This window comes from Toxoplasma gondii, chromosome XI (assembly GCF_000006565.2).
Source record: "Toxoplasma gondii ME49 chromosome XI, whole genome shotgun sequence".
Lineage (NCBI taxonomy): Eukaryota > Apicomplexa > Conoidasida > Eucoccidiorida > Sarcocystidae > Toxoplasma > Toxoplasma gondii.
This window is the reverse complement of record NC_031479.1, coordinates 637,078-659,090: the sequence shown is the minus strand read 5'-3', so window position 1 is coordinate 659,090 and position 22,013 is coordinate 637,078. Positions and strand designations below refer to the sequence as shown.

The 22,013-nt window shown below is 51.9% G+C and overlaps 2 protein-coding genes across 2 annotated transcripts; both read left to right on the top strand.

Moving 5' to 3' along the window:
* Window positions 1-784: 784 nt before the first annotated feature.
* Window positions 785-9,548, top strand: TGME49_309380 (Nuf2). Its single transcript, XM_018782578.1, has 11 exons — window positions 785-2,374; window positions 2,994-3,106; window positions 3,274-3,360; window positions 4,091-4,274; window positions 5,126-5,228; window positions 5,759-5,831; window positions 6,335-6,431; window positions 6,823-6,999; window positions 7,299-7,538; window positions 8,123-8,280; window positions 8,919-9,548. The coding sequence occupies exons 1-11, from the start codon at window positions 2,171-2,173 to the stop codon at window positions 9,307-9,309; spliced, it is 1,827 nt and encodes a 608-aa protein (XP_018635615.1). The 5' UTR covers window positions 785-2,170; the 3' UTR covers window positions 9,310-9,548.
* Window positions 9,549-10,867: 1,319 nt separating this feature from the next.
* TGME49_309370 (adaptin n terminal region domain-containing protein) lies at window positions 10,868-21,742 on the top strand. Its single transcript, XM_002364163.2, has 12 exons — window positions 10,868-12,944; window positions 13,444-13,622; window positions 14,111-14,698; window positions 15,071-15,324; window positions 15,574-15,777; window positions 16,434-16,627; window positions 17,106-17,215; window positions 17,507-17,749; window positions 18,192-18,338; window positions 18,602-19,381; window positions 19,704-19,955; window positions 20,341-21,742. Exons 1-12 carry the CDS (start codon window positions 12,407-12,409, stop codon window positions 20,917-20,919), a joined length of 4,068 nt encoding a protein of 1,355 aa, XP_002364204.1. The 5' UTR covers window positions 10,868-12,406; the 3' UTR covers window positions 20,920-21,742.
* Window positions 21,743-22,013: the final 271 nt, after the last annotated feature.

The following is a 22,013-nucleotide window of genomic DNA, read 5'->3' as shown; positions in this document are numbered from 1 at the left end:
AGTTGTGAGTTCAGAGTGTTCGCACTGAGCGACCTTGACACATTCTAAAAGCAGAGAGAAGCGCGTCTGTTTTCCTCACCCGCAGCACTGCCGTATCGCTTTTTATGAAACGCGGCTGTGAGCACAAGCGCGAACCCCCGGATAGAAACGCGGGAGCGAAGCATGTCTGCAAAGCGAGCCTTCAGACGAATCGCGGACGCTCAGTCGAAGAAGTTGGAAGTCAATGGGTGCGAGAGAGACACAGACGAGAGATCCCTGCCGCGTCCAGTCGTTTGTGCCGTGTGGGTTCCGGAAACCGCTTCCTGCTTTTACGAAGGAAAACACGAACAAACCCCCAGCATGTGCCTTTGTTGCAGACACCACGCGCTTTCGAGTAACTCCTTCGTCTCTGTGCAAGTGAAGACGCAACGCAGACTTGCATGGAACGCACCAAGTTGTCTCTGCAGAAACACCAGTTTCTCGGTCGAGCAGCAACGGTAGAGAACGCACGCGTTTCGTTGGAATGCGGTGTCTTCTAGCGATGTGCCGAGGCTTTCGGAAGGGAAAAAACGAGAGGAGGCGTTGCCCCTTTTCCTAAAGCCGAACAAACGAACAGTCAGGAAACCCCCAACTTCGCTTCTTCTCCTTGGCACGCAAAAAAGGTTAACGAGCAAAACGCTTCTTGGATTCACGCGAAAAAACGCTTCTGTGAACGCGCATGCAACACCCCCCAACGAGTGTGTCTGGCTTCGTGGAGGGCACCCGCGAGACTCGCGCCAGCTTCGAGTTCCTTGACAGAAATCGACGTTAGTCTAAACGTGTGTTGCTTTGAACTCTACACTTTTCGTGTCATTCACCCGTTCCTTTCCACCCGGACTATGCCACAAAACCATGTGAGGACAGCCGGGCTCCTGCCCCCTCCGGAGACTCGCGGCTGACACTCCCTGCCTCTCGCGATTCCTGATTTCTTTTCCGTGGAAGCGCTATCTCCTTTCCTTTGAAGGAACACGCACAGAGTCGCCTGAGACGCCAAAGAATTCCCTCGCATCTTCTGTAACACTGGAGAAGACGAAGCGCTCCTCGCTTCCCTTTTTCGGCTGTCTTGTTCGCCAAGTGTTTCTTCGCGCCTCTCTGCTATGTGACCAGAAGCAGACATGCACGACACTTGCTCGAACGGAGGAACAGAGTATCCTTCACGGTAAACTTCACTCTTCGTTTCCAATTCAGCATTCCTATCAGAAAGCGAGGAATTCTCAACTCTGCTGGGTCTGAACCTGCCCCGCTGCGCTCGCGCCGCCCACCAACACGCTCCGGTGTATGTACACCCCAGCCCAACTGGCTGTCTCCAAGCGACACCTAAAGGGGTCGGGTGTACGTACACTCGAACGCGTCTCCTCTGTTCTCTCTCTTCTTTCTCTTCCTTCCTTTTTCACCCCGTTTTTCTGTCGTCCACGTTCAGACTTCCTCTTCTCCTGCGTCCTTCCCGTCACCCCCCGTCCTTCAACTTCCTTCTCTCTGCTTTCTTTTCTCAGTTGTCAACTTCTCCTTCTTCACCTAAGCTTCTCACACATGCACACTTCTCCCCAGTTCCCTTTATGTTCCCTCCGTGCGATACGTTTGAATGAAGCTTTTGTGATGTACTGGAACAACAGCTCTTGTGGTTCTACCGCCGCAAGGGTGTGAACTCCATATTCGGAAGTGTACATTTCGTTTCACGAGGCTTCCGTCACGCTTCAAAGGATCCATGCGCGTATGTGCTCTAGAGATAGGGCATCCTCGCAGCATTTTTGCGGTTCTTGTTGAGACGCCGCTGGTTTCTCTTCGATTTCACTGACTTCCTCACTCGGTCTTTATCCGATCGCTCTTTTTCCGCCTCCTCCGGAGGTCCTGAATCCCCTCGTTTGCTCCTCTTTTGGTGTGTAGAGATCTGTTTTCGCTCTCTTCTTCTGTGGCCTTCATCTGCTGTCGGTCGACTTCTCCTCTCTGTGCGTGCGGCTTCGAGGAGGGAAGCGGAACTGCAGCGAGCGGCTTCGTTCGACAGAGCAGCTCTGCCCGGAATGCAAAGCACACCGAACTCAGTTTTATGAAGGCGAAGAACCTGCGTGTTCTATGGAGCACTTGAGAGCGCGGCGCGCCTTTCAAAGCCGCAGAGAGAGGACTGACGAGCTCGTTTTCCTTCCGAAAGCACAGAATGGCTGCTCCGGGCCTGCCTCAGCCGGGGAGTCTCTCCACGCTCGCCGGATACCCAAGCTCGACTTATTCTTCTCAGAATAGTCCTTTCTTTCCTTCCGCAGATCGAGGAGGCAGAATGACTCTCGAAGAAATCAAACGCGACTTCACCAAGCACAAACTCGAGTGTCCAGACACCATGTGGAGAGAGCCGCAGCCGGAGCAGGTGCGACTCGTAGCAAAGACGCATCTGCCTTTTCTCTGCAACTGCTCTCTCGAGCCTCACTTTCTGCTTTCTGCTCTCCTTGAATATGTGCTCTTCTCCATGCTCTCCGCGTTGGGGTCCTCTGTCTCCTCGACTGTCACCGTGTCTGCGGGTTTGTGTGCTTGCCGCTTTATTCTGTCTCGAAAATGGTGTTGGAGAAAAACCGGTGTGCAGAGTTCGAACCAATTCCACGGCCGACGGGGGCGACCTGGCAACGACTGCGGTGCGATAAACATCTCTGGAGGATTTGTGTCACAGCCACTGCTTGTGAAGCGTGCGACTCAGGTGCTCCGAGGAATCCGTCCTTGCTTCCAGCTTCTCTGTGCATGCTTTCTTCGGAGAAGACTTTTCCTTAGCTTTTTTCTGTGGCTGACGCGTCTGCGAGCGGCGACGCATGTGCGCTGGAAAAGAGACATACACTTGCCTTTCTTCATCCCGCATGGATACGTTGAATCCGCTAAAAGCGCTGAATTCCAAGGTCCTACGATACTGAGGAGAAGCTCTCAGTGTTCTTCCTGTCCATTCGCGCTTGGTGTGTCTGTACACCCGAAGTTTCCTCTGCCTTCGCTCTGTTGCTCAGGTCCAGGGGCTCTACTCTTTTGCCATTGAGAGCATCTTTGGATTGACAGTGAACGACGTCAGGATCGAGGAAGTTACAGGCGACGTCCGGAGCTGCTTGCCGTCGATCGACAGGTTCGTCTGTGCATGCAAACTCTTGAAAAGGAGAAAAGATCCGATCTGCGCCAAGTCGTTCTCTCGTTTGCCACTCTCTCCTGCGTCCTCTGCGCGCCTTCGACGCTCGCCTTCCCGGCTTGTGCTGCATCCTCTCTCCTCACTTCTGCCTCCGCTGCTTCGCTCAGCCTGCAGTTTCTCTCCCAGGACGGTCGGCTCCATGCAAAGGCCATTGGAAATCTCCGCTTCATTCGGCTCTGCCAGCGACTCAACAGGTGCGTGGCTGGAGTCACTACACTTTGAGGCAGTTGTTTATCCTTGCGTTGATTTTTAAAAATGTCGATTCTGACGTTGATTGATCTCGGAAAAGTGTATCCCTGATTTTGAGTCAATGAAGATTAATGGCTGAAGCATAACTCTGGGAGGTTTGATACACTGCGGGGTGCTTTGTTCGTCTGAACAGTCTTTCTTCATCGGATCCTAGTTTCGGTTTTCCTTGACTCCAGTGTGCCAGCACGCTGTACAGACTCCCTGATCTTCCGTTTGATGGTCGCTTGAAGTGTGAGACTGCGCGGAGTCCTCGGGTCTCTACGTCTCTGTTATCGTAGTTTATCCCTGAAGAAAAACACTGCATTCTGTCACTACCATGTTTCCGCTTTTCCTTGTCTTTTCGCTGCGACCGTAGAAGCGACAGACGTGCAGACGCGTCTGGCTTTTCGGAAAATAGAGCCTTCCCTCCCAGAGAAAAGGATACAGAAGCAAAAGACTGGAACAACGCATTCTCAAGCTCCAGACTCAGTTTCCTTCTTATCTTCCCTCTGTTTGTTCTCTCGTCTCTCTCTTATTCCGCAATCTCGCGTCTTCCTTTTCTTCCTCACTGTTCTTGTTCTTCTCCTCGCTTCGTCGTTCTCTCTCCGTCCTGCTTTTCCACGCGACGGCGCTTCTTCCTCAGCTGCAGTCTCTACGTTTTCTCTCTGATTTCTCCTCCCTCTGCTTTGCGTACAGAGTGCTGGGACTTCCGGAGTTCTCCAGGGAAACTTTCGCCTCTCCGACTGCGAGCGGCGTGCAGCGTTTCGCAAGCGCAGTATGTATGCTGCTTCGACTGAGAGAGTCTCTTTGTCGGCAATTCGAATCTCAAATTCAACAGCGAGCTTCGCTGCAGCAGAGTCTCCAGAAGCTCAGTCAAAATGTGAGTCTCTCGCCTTCTTCCAGCACCTCTTCTCTCTTTGAACTATCTTCTGTTGGCTCCTCACTCTTCTCTCTTTGAACTATCGTCTGTTAGCTCCTCACTCTTCTCTCCGTATGCGTCTTCTGTTGGCTCCTCACTCTTCTCTCCGTATGCGTCTTCTGTTGGCTCCTCACTCTTCTCTCCGTATGCGTCTTCTGTTGGCTCCTCACTCTTCTCTCCGCATGCGTCTTCTGTTGGCTCATCACTCTTCTCTCTTTGAACTATCTTCTGTTGGCTCCTCACTCTTCTCTCTTTGAACTATCGTCTGTTGGCTCCTCACTCTTCTCTCCGCATGCGTCTTCTGTTGGCTCCTCACTCTTCTCTCTTTGAACTATCTTCTGTTGGCTCCTCACTCTTCTCTCCGTATGCGTCTTCTGTTGGCTCCTCACTCGTCTCTCCGCATGCGTCTTCTGTTGGCTCCTCACTCTTCTCTCTTTGAACTATCTTCTGTTGGCTCCTCACTCTTCTCTCCGCATGCGTCTTCTGTTGGCTCCTCACTCTTCTCTCTTTGAACTATCTTCTGTTGGCTCCTCACTCTTCTCGCTTTGAACTATCGTCTATTGGCTCCTCACTCTTCTCTCCGCATGCGTTTCTGCTGCTCTTTGCGTTTGAGGCTTTCCAGTGTTTCGCTTTTCGATCAGGCCTTTGCGTCGTTTCGTTGTAACCGCTTTTGAGACAGCGAGACAGCTGGAGGCGAAAACGATTTCTCTCCTTATGAGAGATGGCTTTGTCTCCTCTTCTTGTCTCGTTTTGTAAGACACATGCTTCTTCTCATATTTTTCTTCGTTGCGATTTCATTTTCGCGCATACAGGCTCAGCTGGTTGAACAGGAGCTTCTTCGCTTTCGCGCAGAGCGACAGACGCAGCAGCCGCTTGCCCAGCGACAGAAGCAACAGCAGAGCGAACTCGAGGAAGGTCCGCGTCGAAAGTTAATTAGAAAAGGATTGCTGCCTTATATCATCTGTAGTCTGTCAACGAAGGATGTCTGTTTTATCCCCTCCCATTTCATAGGCCACCCTTCTCTCCTTGGTTGCATGCCTCTCTTGTTGACTGGGATGTCGATCGGCCTACGCTGATGTGACTCTCTCGCCTCGCGTTTTTCTCTCTCCTCTCGCTCTGCGCCTGTTTTTTGTCTACGATTTCTCTTCTTGTCTTCTATCCCCGGCGAGACCAACTCATTTTCGCAGACACATATAAACATATATATATATATATATATATATATATATGCAGATGAGTATCACTGCGTGTACAGACATATAAATAGGTTTGTATGTCTACACGTATCTACATCCATATTTGTATATATATGCATGCATATATATATATATATATATCTGTTCACACGCTTATCTGCGTGTATCGGTATGTCAATGTCTTTCTATTTCTACTTGTGCATCCATGCCGAACAAACTCATTTATTTGTTATTTTTTGTTTTTCTTAGAGTTGCGGCAGCGGCACAGCGAGCTCGGCGCCCTGATGGAGGAGTTCAAGGAGCGACAGGCGGTGCACGGCAGGTGAGGAGAGAGAAACGTCTTCAGAGCGAGAGGTTCCTCGAAGAGAAGGGAGAACTGGAACAATAAAAGATGAAGGAAGGAGGATAGATCTCCGAAGCAAACAGAGAAAAGAGGCGAAACGAAGCAGGAAGAACTCTAGAAGGTGGAGAGGAAAGAGGTGACAGAAGAAAGAGAGGGGAGAGACGAGGAGACGACGCAAAACAAAGAAGAGAAGGACGATTGAAAAAGAAGAGGGGACTGAATTGGGATAGAGAAATTCCTTCAAATGTTGCTTTTCTTCGTGCAACACATTCTTCGAGACTTTGAGAAGCCTTTCGACTCTCGCTGTCTTCTTTCAGGTCGACGGAGCTTCCCCTCTTCAGTAGAGACTGTTTTCACGTTGGTTCACCGAAAAAGCTGCATGCCTTTCAATTATACATATATATATATATATGTATATATATATTTCTACAAAGCAATTGAAAGATCAGTCTTATTTTCTTGTTCTCTTTTCTGCTTGTTAGACTGGAGCTCGAGTTGGGAGATCTCGTCTTGGAGCTCATGAATCTGAAGCAAGAACGCGAGGAACTGCACGACCAAGTCGTTCACTCTCCAGAGAAGGTGAGAGGGAAGAAAGGTTTTCCTTCATCGTATCTGTTCGATCGATTTGCCAATGTCTCCCGAAAAGGAGATTCTCTCGTTCTGCATATTTATCCTCTGCATCACGGCCTGCCTAGTCTGAAGACCCGCAAGGAATGAACTCGCGGGAAAAAAGAATTTCAGAAATTGTGTGAAGCCTTTCCCCTGTCTCCTCGCCCATCCTTGACTGCGTCCATTTTTTGTAGGTGTCTGCTGGATTTTTACATCATTTTTCCGCGAATTTTTCTTCATTTACTCCTTACGTTTCCCTCATTTACCACGTATTTTCCTGATATTTCTTTCCTATTTTTTCCTCACTTTTTCTCAATTTTTTCCTTCTCCATTCTTTCCTTTTTTCTGCCTATTTATTCAGCTCATGGAGAGACGCGACGAGCTGCGTGTACAGCAGAAACACCTCGACGCGCAGCTGCAGGAGTTGGAGAATCTCGCCGCCAGCCAGCAGAAGCTTCTCCTTGCATTTGCAAAGGCTGTGAAGAAGGCGAAGAAGGCGATGGAAATCCTTAGCGCGCATCGAGACCAAGTTCTCGCTGTACGAAGACACGGAAATCCGGAAAATATTAAAAACTCATGCAACAAAATAAGTCTCCACATATACACGCATATATTTACGTGTATATATATATATATATATATGTACATATATATATATATCGATAGATATGCATCTCTCTCTCTCTATATATATATATATACATTCGCATATGTGTAGGTTTAGAAAGAGGCGTACAGACAGGTGAAAGCGTCCTTTTTCTCTCTGAGTGTACATACACCTGGGAAAACAACGATGTGAATCGAGCACCGCGTGTGTGCGCTTTGATTTCTGTGCAGCCGCACCTCGGCTTTCGGAGCGACATGCGGACGCGAGAGAAGCTTTTCAGGGAACTCGGAGAACAGAAGGAGCAACTGAGTAAAGCAGTGCAAGACCTGCAAGCGGAACGCGAAGAGCTGGCTAGACAATTGGAAGATCAAGAGAGGAAAAAGGACGAAGAAGAAACTGAGCTCAGGGGACATCTCGCGCGAGCGAAACGCGAAGTCGAAGAACGGAAAAAAGCTCTCGCCGATCAACAAGTAACAAATAGAACTTTCTCTACGTTTCTGCGCCTACATATATATATATATATATATATATATCTGACTGCATTTATATGTATATACGCATCTGTTGGTATATATTTATATATATATTCATGTACCTTCGTCTATGCGCATGCATGGAGATGTTTTTCTGTTTGGACCTCTTTGCGGGAAGTCTTTGTCGGTCGATCTGCCGTCACGTTTCTCACTCGTCTCCTGGTGGATGTACACCGCGGCACAGAGCTGTTCGACCTTTCGTGCAGAGGCATTTGAGTCTTGCGGTGGAAATCTGTTTTTCGCGCCCTCCCGGTCTACATCGAAGCTGGTCGTTGTGTCCACCTGCGAACATGCATGGACTTACATTCGCCGCTGCCTCGATGTCTCTCCAAGTATTCTGCGAATGGGCACTCCGTCGTATATAAAACGACGCATATATATATATATATATATATTTATATATATATATATTAATATATGTATATATTTATATATATTAATATATATGCACGTATGTATCTAGCTGTGCTTTTCTTGCGTAACTATAGGACGTGTGTGGCTGTGTTTCTGCCCTTGAGCAGGACATGACTGCAGCGTTTCTGCGAGAAGCCGAGAAACTGGAAGAAAAACTGGCGGAGCAAAAACAGAGACACAAACTTCTCGTCGACGCCATCGAGGAAGAAATCCAAAAGGTGTACGCAGCGTTCCTCACCTACGTATCGCAGATGCAGTTCATCAGGTAAATATAAACACGAGTGAAAGATCCACTTCCAAAGCATGCACAGTCATTTCAACATGCAGACAGAGAAATAAACGCCTCACGACTTTGTGTGTCTGTATATATATATATATATATATATATTTATATATGTATTTAGGTATATGTGTATGTTTATGTATATATTTGTGCCTTTACATGTATCTGCATGCGTCTTTACAGAGAACTCGATTTACATAATAATAATGCATGTGCATAGATATATTTCTATGTTTATGTTTAGGTTTATGTTTGTCTTTCGACGAGTAAATCCATTTCACGGCAGGAAGGCGCCGTGGGTTCCTGCTGCACGTTGCCGCCTTTCGATGTTTCTCTTCCGTAATGCGTTCTCCCTGGCTCCACAGTCTGTTGTGTGTGTACTTCCGCGAGAACATTTTCATTTGCTTTTCTTTTCTCAGAGTCTCCTGTTCTCCCTTTTCCCTCTGTCTCCCTTTTTTCTGTTTCTTCCTCGCTGTCTTTCGCTGGTCTCTGTTCTCTGAAAATCAGTCTGTTTTTTCGTTTTTCGTTTCTCCCCAGTCATTCGCGCTTTCTCTGGATCTTTCTGTCTGACAGCTCTTTTTTCTCGTCTCCTTTTCCTCGTGTTTGTTGTTTTTCTTCAGAAGTCAAATGCCCCTCTCCCTGGACCTTTCCCAAAGCGCATCTTTCCTCGCGGAGCACTCAGAGAAAACGCACCGTGGGTCGCCTCTCGCCTGTGAGCGCGAGGAAAACGACGACTTCCTCGCTTCTCTCCTCGCCGAGTCTTCGCCGTCTTCTCTCGGAGAAGAGAAAGAGAATCTCCCTCAGTCGCGCCCGACTGCAGCAGCCGACGCCGAGAGACGCCTCGCAGATTTCTCTCCAGAGAAAGGCAGAAAGAGACTCAGTTGTCTCGACGAGGAAACAGAGGAAGAAGCGCGAATGCACGAGCGAGAACGAGAATCCGACAGACTCTTCCCCGCCGCAAGGGAGCCCAGAGAAGACGGCGACTTTCCAATGTATGGTCACGCCGAGTAGAGCACCGATCTTGGCAGAGAGGAAGTTTCCGGTGTACGGACACTCGGAGAACTTTGGCGGGGAAGAAGGCGAAAGTCTCGCGTCTCTTCCCCCGGAGGAGAGTTGGTGTATCTGTCTCGCAGGAAACGGGTCTACGTTTTCTTTTTCAAACGGCATGTCAAGTTTTTAAGTCTTTCTTCGCGTTCGATCTGACCTCTCATGAGTCCGCCTCTAGCGCGATCGAGAGGCGGAAGGCGCACGACACAAGAAAAGAAATGGCTCTTTCTTTCTTCGCTCACTTCGTTGTCTTCTTTGTTCTCTCCTGGAAGAGACAGACAACGCGGCAGACCCAGAGTTTTTTTCGTCTCTTTTTCGGAGTGTCGGACAGAAAGCAGAGTTCGGACATGCTGGCAGAAGAAATTGTCGCTTTCTCGGCAAATTCACCTCTCTCGATTCTGCGCCTTCTGAGAAAAACTCTCAAAACGGGTCGCAAGCCTCCACACTGCCACAACTCTATCTCTGCATGCATATCTTCTACACACTTCTCTAGATAGATTTTCTGCCAAATGCACGCCTTTTCTACAATAAATATGCACATATATTCATATATGTATATCTGTAAATATATATATATATATATGTAAATATAATTATATATATATATATATATATATATATATGGAGAGAGAGAGAGATGCATTTACTGAGTAGCAAATGACCCGTGGGAACTGTTAAAGTCTGCAGAGGCGGTTCTCCGGCTCGCGCGATTTTTCTCTCGTCTTTCACACTTGGTTGCTCTGTTGTGACAAACCGCAGCGGAGACGGCGTTTCGCAAGTGGTAGAGAAACAGGTCCTTTGTTTTTCCGCCTTTTTCTGGTTATCTGTCTCGGTGCACTCTCCGGGGCCGAGGTAGCGGCTCTCTCGGCCTTGCGAGCAAGCGAGAGACGGAGAAGAAGAGGAAAGAACACGGTTAAGTGAGCAAGAGAGACACCTATAGCAACTACACGACAGAGAATTGGAGACAGAGAGGAGACTAGTAGATTGAGGTATCAGAGGATGAGCGATACGTAAAAGAAAGAGCGTCGAAGCGAAACAACTGGAAGAAGCGCGAGGAGCAAAGATGATTCGAGAAGGAGCTACAGGAAGAGAAGAACCTGAAGGAAGAACTTAACAGAACAAGCGAGAGAACTAGAGAAGGGAGAACGCGAGGAAGCAGAAAAACCGGGAGGCACTGGTTTCTTGGACAGAGAAGCAGCCGCAGAGGAGAGAGAGAACTGACAGAGAAACGATCAGAAGGAGGGAGGTCGCCTTCAACCGGAGAAGCCGGAGCATCCGAGAGGGTGTGTAGAAGAGAGAAGAGTCACAGGAAAGGATATTTGTGGTGGATCCACTTTTTTCAAGGTGACCTCGGCTGCAGGAGTCGATACACCGCCAGCTCGGCCGCAGGCGCGCCCGCATGCACAGACAGCGTGGAGGGCGCGGAGGCTGCGTCGTCGAAAAGCGAAGTTTCAGAAGGAAAGACGCGTCCGACTGACAACGCCTGCACCGAAGTCGCAAGCTTTTATTAGAAAGAAAAGGAGAGACAGGACAGCGCTTTGTCGGCAATATTTCTGCCTCTTTTTCTGCGAGACCAACGCGGCAGAGGATTTGCTGTCAGGTTCGGTTGAGAAGCCGGCAACCAGCCAGAGCGCGGCATCCCAGGTGACCTCTTTTTACCTTTTTTCTTCTGGACCTTCCTCTTTCTCCGCTTCTTAACTGAACTCCTCGGAGGCAAGACACCCGGTGGAGGTAGAGGTGAGCGCCTGGCGCCGTCGCTGCGCCGGCGAGCAGCTCGCGTTCGTCGACATGGGAGTCTGGTCGGCGACCTCTTTCCAGTTTTTCGCTGCTTCTCTCTGTCTTTCTCGATTGTCTTTCTGCGCCGTCTTGCCTCCTCGCCTGAGCGAGTTCGCTCTTGAATGCGCTCCGTCGCCGTCTCCCCTGCTTGCTGTGCGGCTTCGGGACCGCCTCTCCGTGGCGTGTGTCTGTACACCTGGAGGCGCATGAGTCTTCCGGTTTCTGTTTTTTTGGGGCCTCGGCGAGTCATGGGAGAGGTTCAGAGTCGGACCACCGCCGCCGACTTCTGTCCAGCTTGCGGCCGCCGATTTCTGACGGTTTTTTCCTCTCTCCAAGCCGCCTCCAGACAGGAGTGAGAGCGCGAGGCCTCTGCCTCCCAAGCGACCTGGTTGCGCAGGAGTCACGCGGCGCATGCAGAGGAAAGAAACACCCAGAAAGGGGAAGGACAGAAGAGCGAGACGCGAAGAACAAACGAGAGAGAGAGGTAACGGAACCGGAACGAGAAGCTACGGATACACACAAAGGAGTTAAGTGCCTCGCTGCGGAGAAACAGTGCCATGGAACCGATTCGTTTGCGCGGAAAGAGCTCTCGCTTCTGTCTCGTTCTCTCCTCTCTCTTTCTCCCTTGTCTTTTTCTGTCTCCTTGTTAGCTGCGCGCTTCGGAGGAGCCTGTCTTTCTCCGACGACCTCGACAGCTGTGACCGTTCTCGTTTGCATCCTGCGACGTCCTGCAGAGATCACTGTAAATCCCCTTTGCCCTCGTCTTGTTGGCATGCGTTCGAACACCGGGAGTCTGTCTTCTCGCTCTGAGCTCTCCTGGAAATAAGAACTCTTTCTCTCTTCACGTCTTCCTCCTTACCTGTCTTTGTATCCTCTTAACAGCTGAAAAATTCCTTTGCATGCGTCTGGATCTACGTTTAAATGTGGGTGTGTCGGTGATGAGAATCGTAGATGGAGAAGCGTCTCCTGTGCAGAAGCTTTGTTTCTCGCTTCCGCCTGTGAGTTCCCTCGTCACCTGTTTCCTCTGTCTCTCTCAGGACCCATTCTCGTTGGGTTTGTTCCCTTCCTTCATAACCGCTCCCTATTATCTCGTTTCGGTTTTCCTTCCTCTCTTCGTCTCCTCGTCTCTCGATGCTTTTGCGTCACCTTTCACCTCTTCGTCTGCTCTGCACCTCTCTTGGTCTTCCTCTCGCTGCTTCCCCTGTCTCTCTTCATCCTTTCCTGTTCTTTCTCGTCTGGCCCTCGCGTTCTCCCTGGCTCCCCGCTGTCTTCGTCTTCTTTCAAGATGTTTCAGTCGCGGACGTCTCTGCCGTCGCTGATTCGCGGCCTGCGCGCTGCACAGCAGGAGGGCAACGACGACGAGTTCCTTTCTGCGTCGCTGCAGCAGATCAAGGAGGAACTCGTTTCTGCGTCCAGTCCGGCCTCGCAGTCTCTGTCCTCTCTCCTGGGACGCGCGCCGAGCGCCAGCGTCCGGAGCACCGCGCTGCTGAAGCTCGCCTACTTGCAGATGCTCGGAGTCGACCTGGGCTTCGCGACTTTCTCCGTCGTCGAGGCCATGAGTGTGCAGTCGTTCACGCTCAAGCGGCCAGCGTACTTTGCATGCGCTCTCGCCTTCGCCTCGCCTCTCTCCGCTACGAGCCTGCGCGCGAGAGAGAACGACGCCTGCGCCCGCGAGGAGGCACAAGACGGAAGACAGCTCTCAGGATCAGGCGCAGAGGGCAGAAACCTCGCCGACGAGAAACAAAAGCAGCAGCAGGCGCTTTCTCTCCTCACGACCAATCTCTTCAAGAAAGACTTCAACAGCAAAGAAACTCACGAAACGAGTGAGGATATGCCCTCCCCCCCCGGACAGCCTTCGTCTACAGGCTGGGGAGATCGTCGTTGAGTTTTGGACTCTGCGTCCTCGCGTCTTCTTTTCTTTTTCCAGCGCTTTCGAGAAATGCGTCGTTGTCCGCCGGCGTTCGGCTCATTTGATTCTGAGCGTCCAGATCTCTTCCTGAGAACTCTGTCTCTTCTTTCCTGGGCCTGGCTTTGTCGCTCTCTCGGTCGCTTGCTGTCTAACTGCTTCCGTCTGTCATTTCTTTGTTTTCATCACTGTCGCGCTCTCGCTCCCTCTGTCTCTGAAAGTGTCTCGGTCTCGGCGGGTCTTCCTCGTTTTTTTTCTGTGTCGGTGCTTGCCTCTGTCTCCCCACTCCTCCATGTCTCCACGTCTTTCTCTCTAACTCTCCTGCGCTGTTTCTCTGTCTCCAGTTGTCTTTGTCGGTCTCCTCCCCTGTCTCTTCGAAAGCGTCTCTTTCTCTTCGTGTCTGGGGGCTTGTGCAGGCCTTGCACTGTCGACGCTTGCGGTGATGTCGACGCCTGAGATCGCTGCGGCTCTGCTGCCGGATGTTCTTCTTTTGCTGGCTTCGTCGCGCTCGATTCTCCGGAAGAAAGCGGCAGTGTGCGCCAGTCGATTCCTCATTCAAGTTCCTGCTCTGCTTCCGTCGTCCTTCCCCAAACTGGTACGCTCTCCGTTCACGAAAAAACGGAGAGAACGAGGCGTCTCTCGCGAGGCAGCAAAGGTCCCTCGTAGTCAGTCACCTCAGAAAGACGAAAGAGTCTCGTATTTCTGTTATAGAAAGTCAAACACAGACACAAAATGCGTTTGCGTGTGTGAGCATTTATCTTCCTCTAACTCTCCCTCTCTGTGTCTGCCCTGTGCTTTTTTACGAAATCAAATGTAAGACGCCTGCGGTGGGGGTCAAGATGGATGTTCACACATCGTTATCTTTGCTCTGCAAGAGCAGTGCTTGAGGCAGGCTATGAACGGGTGTCAATCTCCTCTGAAAGAGACGGAACCTTGAAGTGGACGCTCGTGCGAGTTTGTTCTAACCTGTGTCTCTGTCGGCCTTCCTCTTCCTTCTCGTTCTGTCTCCCTCCTGCGTTCTGTCTCTCTGCTCAGTTCTCTCTCTGTGTGTGCCTTGTTTTTCTGCGCTCTGTGGGTTTTCAGCGCCAGCAGTTGATGTCGGAAGAGGAGACGCCGGTGGTGACTTCCTTGTGCTCGGCGCTTCTGCAGCTGATTGCGGAGAGGCCGCAGCAGTATCTCTCGTTAGTGCCTCCACTTTTTCACCTGCTCTGCGCGAGCTCGAGTAACTGGTTGTCGCTGAAGCTCCTGAAGATCTTTGCGCTGCTCGCGCCGTTCGAGCCTCGCCTGCCTCTGAAGCTTCTCAGACCTCTCCGGACGCTGCTCGAGCAGAGTCGCGCCAAGAGCGTGGAAGTTGAAATTCTTCGTCTCAGCTTGCTTCACTTTCCTTTCGAAGAAGCAGCTGCGAAGGCGCGGCGCACCGCCGCTGCGGGAGCTCTCCTCGCGAACTCCGAAGTCGCGGGCGAAGAGCCTCCGCGCGAGGACGGGGGCGAATGCGAGCTGGACGCGTTTCTGCGAAGCTGTCTCCGCCGCATACATGCGCTGCTCACAAGTGCAGACAGAAATCTCCGCTGCGTAGGAGTTGACATTCTCGCGAGGCTCTTCGCGGAGAAGAGAGACATGGCTGCAGACGTCGCGGCGTGCATCCCGGAGTTTCGCAAGTTTGTGCTGCAGGTGAGACTGCGTTCGAGGAACGACGGGCGAGACTCGAAAGCGGAGGCGAGAGGACAGCGCATGTGGAGGGAGAGAAGGACGGTGGCAGAGAAAAAGACAGGGGCAGAAAGGAGCGCGGCGCGGGGACGGACAGGGTGAGAAGGAAGGAGAGAGGGAGCAGAACGAAGGTGGAGATGAAAAGAGAAGGACGAGACGGTGAGCGCAGGAGTAAAGGAAACTGGAAGGTGAAGAGAACGAAGCAAAGAATGGAAGGAGAGAGCAAAGGCGGAGTCACATCGGGCAACTCGCTGCTCCATCTATCTCGCTACGGTTGAATGGGCTCCTCCTCTTCCACTCGCGGCTGTTTTTCACTACGTTTCTCTTCTTGTCCAGGCTGCCGAGGAGTGCGACCCGACCATTCGCTCGCGAGGCATCGACTTGTTGACGAAAACGGCGACGGCGGAATCGTTCACGCAGATCGCCGAGCAACTCGTCGCGGCCGCGGGCGCTCTGGAGGCGCAGAGACTCCCTGGCCAAACTCGAAGCGAAAAGGAGACGGGAGACCCCCGCAGCGCCCTCGCCGTCGCAGCCTCTCCAGCTTCTCTCAGGGCCAGCTTCCTGCTTCCCGTCTTGCGCATGGGCGCCGAGTGAGTAGAAGAAGAAAAGACGACGGAGAAGGAAAAGGGCAGAGGGGAAGAAGAGACGTGCCAGAAGAAAGGAGAGGAATGAGGGGGGGAGGAAGAACGGAGGGAGGAGAGTGTGCAGCGAAAATGAGGATCGCGAAGGAAACTGGACGCGCGTGAGTGCATCTGCAGATATCTGTGGTGTATTTGAACGCAATCTGTATGTGAGAATCTGCACTTCCACCTTCAGTTTCCTCGAGCTTTCTTTTTCAGAAATCACTACGCACTCGTGGAGGACTTTGAATGGTACCTGGCGCTTCTGGCGAGCATTGCAGTGGACGGGGGGGAAAGTTCCGTCGATTCATACAGAGGCAGGCCTGCAGGCGCGGGGCTCGAGGAGGAAGGCGCAGAACCTTCAGTCTCCGGCCTCGTCGCTGAGCAACTCGTGGACATCACCGTCCGCGTCCCCGCCGTGCGGTGAGAACAACGTTCCAAAAATACGAGAGCAGAAGAAAAGAGACAGTCGCACTGGCGAGACGAAGAAGATCGCGGCGCCGAAGGAGAAAGGAAAGCGAGAGAGAAGAGGCCCCCCAGAGAAGGCAACGAGAGACCGCAGACATGGGGAGAAGAGGGGCAGGAGATCGATCATCTTTGAGGTCGAGAGAAAATAGGTTGGAAACAAAAGAAGCACAGGAGGAGAGACGTGCAAGCTGATATACATGAAACAAGCCGAGCAGAGAGAACGGAAACATGTTTCTCTTTCTCTTGCGTTTTCTGTTTTCCTCTCTCTTCACGGTGTCTCTCTGTCGTGCGACAGCCCGACACTCGTCTCCCTTCTTTTTTCTCTTCTCGCTGTTTCACATGTTGATTCTTTTTTCTTCGATACGTCCGTCTTCTCGTTTTTTGCGCGCTCCTGCGTGTCTTCCCCTTTCCTTTCCACCTTCACCATCAAGTTCACCTTTTTGCGCTTCGCCCCCTTCTTTTCTGCGCCGTTCGCGCCTTCGCCTCTCTGAAGGTTAGCACGCTGTTCACCTCCTTCGTGCACGTTGGGCCGCCTGCGTTTCTCAATCGCTGAATGCGCTTTCTGTTTCTCTTCCTTTGCTGCGGTTTCATGTTTCGCGCATGTCTCTCAGGCCCTGCGCCGCGCTCCTCGCCTCGCTGATTTGCGACTCCGCTGGGGCCTCGACTGCAGGGCGCGAGACGCTGCGGAAAATTCACCGCGCTCATCAGCGTCAAGCTGGCGTCTTGCGCGAGGTCGAAGCTTTCCCAGAGAAAGCCGAACAAACCGTCGCTCCCGTCGTCGTCCGAGCTGCCGCCTGGATTGTCGGTGAGCCTGAAGGAACGCGAGAAGCTGACGATTTCCCTGCAGAGACGTCCGTCTGGAGAGACGCATGCAGAGACACACAGAGAGCTGCGTGCACGCAGAAGCGCGTGACTGGGCCGTCGCCAAGACGGCGAATTTCAGCCGGTAGAAAGGAGAGCAAAGGAGAGCAACAGGAAGATGGAGATCGTGACAAGAAGAGAGCTTCGTTGAACGCATGCTGAAGAAAGGGGAGCTGGTGTGTTTGTTCTGCACTTCCTTCGCTTCTCGTCGGGATGGCGGGTGGGGAGGGGGCCTTTCGCTTTCGTTTTACGTTTCAGTTTTGATCGTCTGTCGCGGCTTCTTCGTTCACGGTTTCTTTCTTCGATTCCGCAGGCTTATTTGGCCACAGAACCTCTTCTTCTCTCGCTTTCTCTCTGCTTCCTTGCTTCACCTGTTCTTGCGTTTTTGTGAGGTGGGATTTGCGTCTTTCTGCGTTCCTCAGGCGAGTATTTCGAGTATTTGGACGGCAACCATGCAGACGAGAACGTGGACCCTCGTGAAGGAGGATCGCTGTCTTTCTACTTTGACGCCTGTCGCTCTCTCATTCGTCTCGTGAGTCTCGCTTCCACTCTTATTAAAAAATCGGAAATCCGAATTTCTTCTCTCTCGCGTCGTCCCTGCATTGTTTTGTTCCTTTGCCTCTTTTCTCAATCCCTCGTCCGTAGTGTTTCTACCTCTTCTCATGTTTTCCCTGCTTTTTTCCAGTCCACCGTCGCTCTTCTCGGTCGCCGTCTCCTATGTTTTCTTCTACACGTTGCTCTCTCAGACTCTCCCCATCTTCGTTTTGCTTCTTTCTCCTCCATTATGGACTCGCGCTCCGCCTCCGCGTCTCTTCGCTTTCAGGCCCGATGTCTGGTGTTGCCGCCTCCCGTCCAGCAGGTAGTGGTTTCGGCTGCAGTGAAAGTTTTCCTGGGCGCATGCAGCGCAGTGTCTCGGCGGCGTGGACTTGGACAGCCGCGTCTGTGTTCCGCGAAGGAAGACTTAACGCGCCTCTGCGAAGTGCAGGAAGCGATGCTGGCGATGCTTGAGAGGTGCAAAGCCGCAGCGGAGGGCGAACATGGCAGCAGTCCGTCCAGCAGCGTCGAGGTACACTTAGTCTCTCGCTGACAAGACAAGTCACTTTCGCTGTTTTCAAAGAAACGTCCAGTTCGCTTTTCCTCGAGAATCATCCGTAGCAACGCTTTCTGCGCGAACGTCTTTCGAGAGAGAACAGAGACACGGTGTAGTCCTGCAGAGAGTTACGACAAAACATAGGTGTGTTTGAGAAAGTGTGGTCCAGAGAAAAATACACAGAAGGACTGCAAAGTATTGACGCAGACGGAACTGTTTGGATAACAATATAAAATGCGCATATCAGTGCATACTTAGATCAGCTGTTGCTTCAACAATATACATCTTCTTTATATATATATATATATGTATATGTATATGTTTATGTATTTGTGTGTGTAGTCCACATGTACGTGTGTTTCAATTTGTGCTGCGAAAGACTGGGTAATGTTTCTTGTTGATTCTGTGATCTCTTCAGGTGTATGATCGGGTGCGGCTGGCGGAGCAGCTCGTTCGTTTCTTCGGCCCAGGCGACTCGGAGACAGCAGGGCAGGGCGAGGGCCTGCGTGTGTGGGGTGTTCGACAGGGCGCCTTTCTCCCCGTTCTCCCCGGAGCGCAGCAGCAGGTGACGCGAAGAACGAACAGAAAACCAACATGTTCTTCCCTGCGTGCGAACTGCATGAAACATGCATTCTCTATGCATGCACATATAATATATATAGATATACGTATATATATATATATATGTAGGTATGTATACACATCTGTGTGCGTTTGTGCCTACATGTTGTTTTCACGCAAGTGCATCAGTGTGTGACCATGCAGATTTCCATTCGCAGGCACATGCGTTTTAGTTTTCGTCTCCCTGATTGGTGTTGTGTGTTCCAGGTTCCACTTGATGCCTCTCTGGACCTCTCGAGTCCTTTCTTCGACTATCGGCGTCTGCAGTCGCAGCAAGCCTCGGGAGCGCGCGCTCCCGAGGCTCTGCCGCAGGCTCCAAGTAGTGTGGGCGCAGCCTCCGAGGTCGGCGGCGCCCTGAACCGGAAAGGAGACACCTCGGGAGATGCCTCAGGTGTGGGGTGGCGAGGCGGAGGTCCTTCCTCGAACGGGAAGAAGAGATTTGACGTTATTCGCAGCGCCATTGCGCCTGGTCAGCCGCAAGGCTCTCCGGGATCCACGACCTCGCCCGAGAAGCCTGCATGCGCTGTCTCTCTGTGCCTCAACAGCAGCGGCCCCGAGGCGTCTCTTGTCTCGTCTTCGGTGTCTGCTGTCTCTTCTGTGGAGTCTCCGCCCAACTCAGGGGGCGGCGCAACCGCGGCTTGGGACATGAAAGTCCGAAAGTGTCTGCGGCCTTCAGAGACGGCGCAGGAGGCAGGCGTCCCGCTTCCGCTGTCTCTGCAGCTGCAGCTGAAAGGTCGGCTCTGGCAGAGTTGTGGGGGAGACGAACTTCTGCGGATCTTCTGTTGTGTGGGAGAAGTCCAGGGACCTACTGCGCCCGACGCGCCTCCCGCTGTCGCCGTCGCGCTCTGCTGCGAGAAGGCCGGAAGCGTGGAGACTGAAGTCTCGGAGGTCGGCATTGTTTTCTCTGAGGCAGACTCTCTGGGCCTCCCTGCACTGGTTCCTCTCGCCTCTGAGCTGAAGAGGCGAAGCGAGCGCGTCGTCGTGAAAGTGAGCCCAGAAAGACGGACCAGAGAGACAAGGAGATCAAACTCCTGTGGAAAAAGAGAGAAACGGAAAAAACGAAGAAGGACGAGCGAAATACAAGTGGCAGGGGAGATAGAGAGGGAGGGACTGAGAGGAAGGCAGAGGGCCGAAACGGCGGGAAGCACTGGCAACCGAGGAGGTGAAGAGACAGGAAGGCGCATATGCATCTTAGTCGCATGGTGGTAGCCAGCTCTGTCTCTGCCTGTTACAGCGGCTGTCTTGCCTTCCTCGCCGTCTGCACTCCTCATGTTTGTGTCGCGTTTCTTCGTGTTTTTGGACTGTTCAGCCTGCAAGCTTCTCTTCTCTCCTCTGCTGCGCATCGACTGCCGAGCTTAGAGACTGGCGCCTCGAAGGCAGAATTGTCTATACGACAGAGAGTTCCTCCGTGGACTTCTCTTCGCTTGACGGAGACGCCGGCGTCGGCGAGCCTGACCGTCAGAAGCAGCAGCGCTCTGCTCCCTTCGCTGTCGAAATTCCTGCAACTGTTGGACTGCTGCCTCTCCAGATGACGGAGGACGAACTCGCGTCATTTTTCACGGTGAGAGAAAGTCGGCAGAGACACTTCTGAAAAGGCGACAAGTGAAACACGGGGCATTCGAAAGAAGGACTCTTTTCGCATTCAGTGTAGCGGAACCGGTGTGCGTTTTCGTGTGAGCACGGACAGCAACAAGAAGCCGTTCTTCGTGAGTCTTCAGAAGAGGCCGCTGTGTTGGTCTGTACGTACAGCTGACGCGTCTAGGTTGGAGAGAGCCAGCAGGCATCTCGAGGCCGGCAGTCACACAGGGTGTAGAATGTGTCGGTGTTAAGCGGCGGAGGTATTTTTGAATAGTTCTGGACAGTCGAGGCCAGGTTTTCGAGTTTTTTCTGGATATGTTCCCCATGGACTTGTCGTGGCTTCCTGTACGTTTTCCTTCTCTCGTCAGCAAGCAGGCGGAGCAGTTTCTGCACAGCATAGCGAGCGCGTGGCTGTTCGGACGCGAACGCCCAGTCCCGCCGCTGGGTGTACAGACACCTGGTGCGTCTCGCTGGGAGGAGGCGCGCCCACCTCACCGTTGTCAGTTCTTCAGTATCTGCGAATCGTGGCGTGTGCCGCAAATATGTTTCTGCTTCCGCAGCAGCCGCTGCCGGCGTCCGTCTGCTCTTCGGGGGTCTTGAAATGTCTGCTTATTGCTCAGCTGTACAACCCCGATGGCGCCCACCAGCTTCAGACGAGGCTGGAGAAAGTGGAGGCTGGGCGCACAGAGTGCTTTGCGCCTCCGTCCCTGCCCGCAGATCTGAGTGGGCATCAGGTTCTCTTGGCCTTCGTGGCTTGTTCGTGTGGGGGCGAGAGTCCGAGAGAAAAAGACACGCCAGAGAAAACGAGCGAGGAAGGAAGCGGGATTCTCCACTTCAGGGTCAACGTCAGGAGCGCGAGCGCGACATGCAGCGAGGCGGTGTGCCGCCGGATCTGCACTTTGCTCGAGGAAACGGCTTTTGGACGCTTGCATGTGTTCACTGAGTAGACTGGCAAAAAAGGGAGACAGCTGCCGCACCAGAAACGGCTGCGCTCGAGCAAAGTCTGCACAGGCAACGGATGCGTACGTTTCAAGGGTGGGTCTCCACAACAGAGGAGGCGCGAGTCAGAGCCAGAACGAGATGCTGAGGGAACAAAAAGGGTATAGTGGAGGGTTAAAAGAGATTTCAGAAGAAGAAAGAGGAAACACATCTGTGGAGACAAAGAGGCTGAAAGACAGGGGGAGGAACTTGAATCAGTATGCGAGGAGGATCTCCGAGAGTGGAGAAAGACTGTGTCAGATTCATGAGAAAGAAGAGACACGACCGCCTTTGATCTCCGTCAGAAAACGGCATTCAAGCATGTACAACTTTGAAAATACATCGAAACCCCTTCCAAGTTCGGCAGCGAATTACGGGAGGACAGCCTGCTGGTGTTGTTTGTGCGTTTGCGCTTTTGTGGAGTCGACCACGGTAGCTTGGAGGCAAAGACCTAGAGATGAAACAGTGTTTTCTGTCCTAAAAAGAGAACTGTTTGTCGTACAGAAGGCGCTGCAGCCGTGGCGAGAAGCCCTCATGTGTGTCTTACAATGCGCTGGAAACTGAGCGCATTCGTTTCCTGTTTGTGGTAGAGTCTGGCCCAACTTGAGAGACTGTCATGGATGTGTTTGCTTTCGCCGCATGTCATTTCTCTTTTTTCCAATGATGCGCCGCCTTCTGTGGCGTAAGTTTGATTAAAATAAGAACGCTAGCATGCTTGTTCTTCAGGAACTGTTGAGCACGAGGACTGCGTGCTCAGGTAGTGTGTCTTCGGTTTGATTATCCGTATTGGCCGATCTAAAATCGTGGCATGTTGAAGTGGGAGAAGCATCATTTCCAAGGCAAATGCCTAACAGAATTGAGATAGGCTGAAAACCCATGGGATACATGAAATACACGAGAGTGCGACGACCCAGCCACCGCTGTTCATGTCATGGCAGTAGCCGGCCAACGAAAGACCGTACCGAGTAGCGCGGTGATTTGCGGACACTCTTTGTTTGGGCAAAAACTGGAAAGAAGTCCTCCGTTCATTTCTACTTTTTCCCCAGTGGTTCGTTACGTTTGT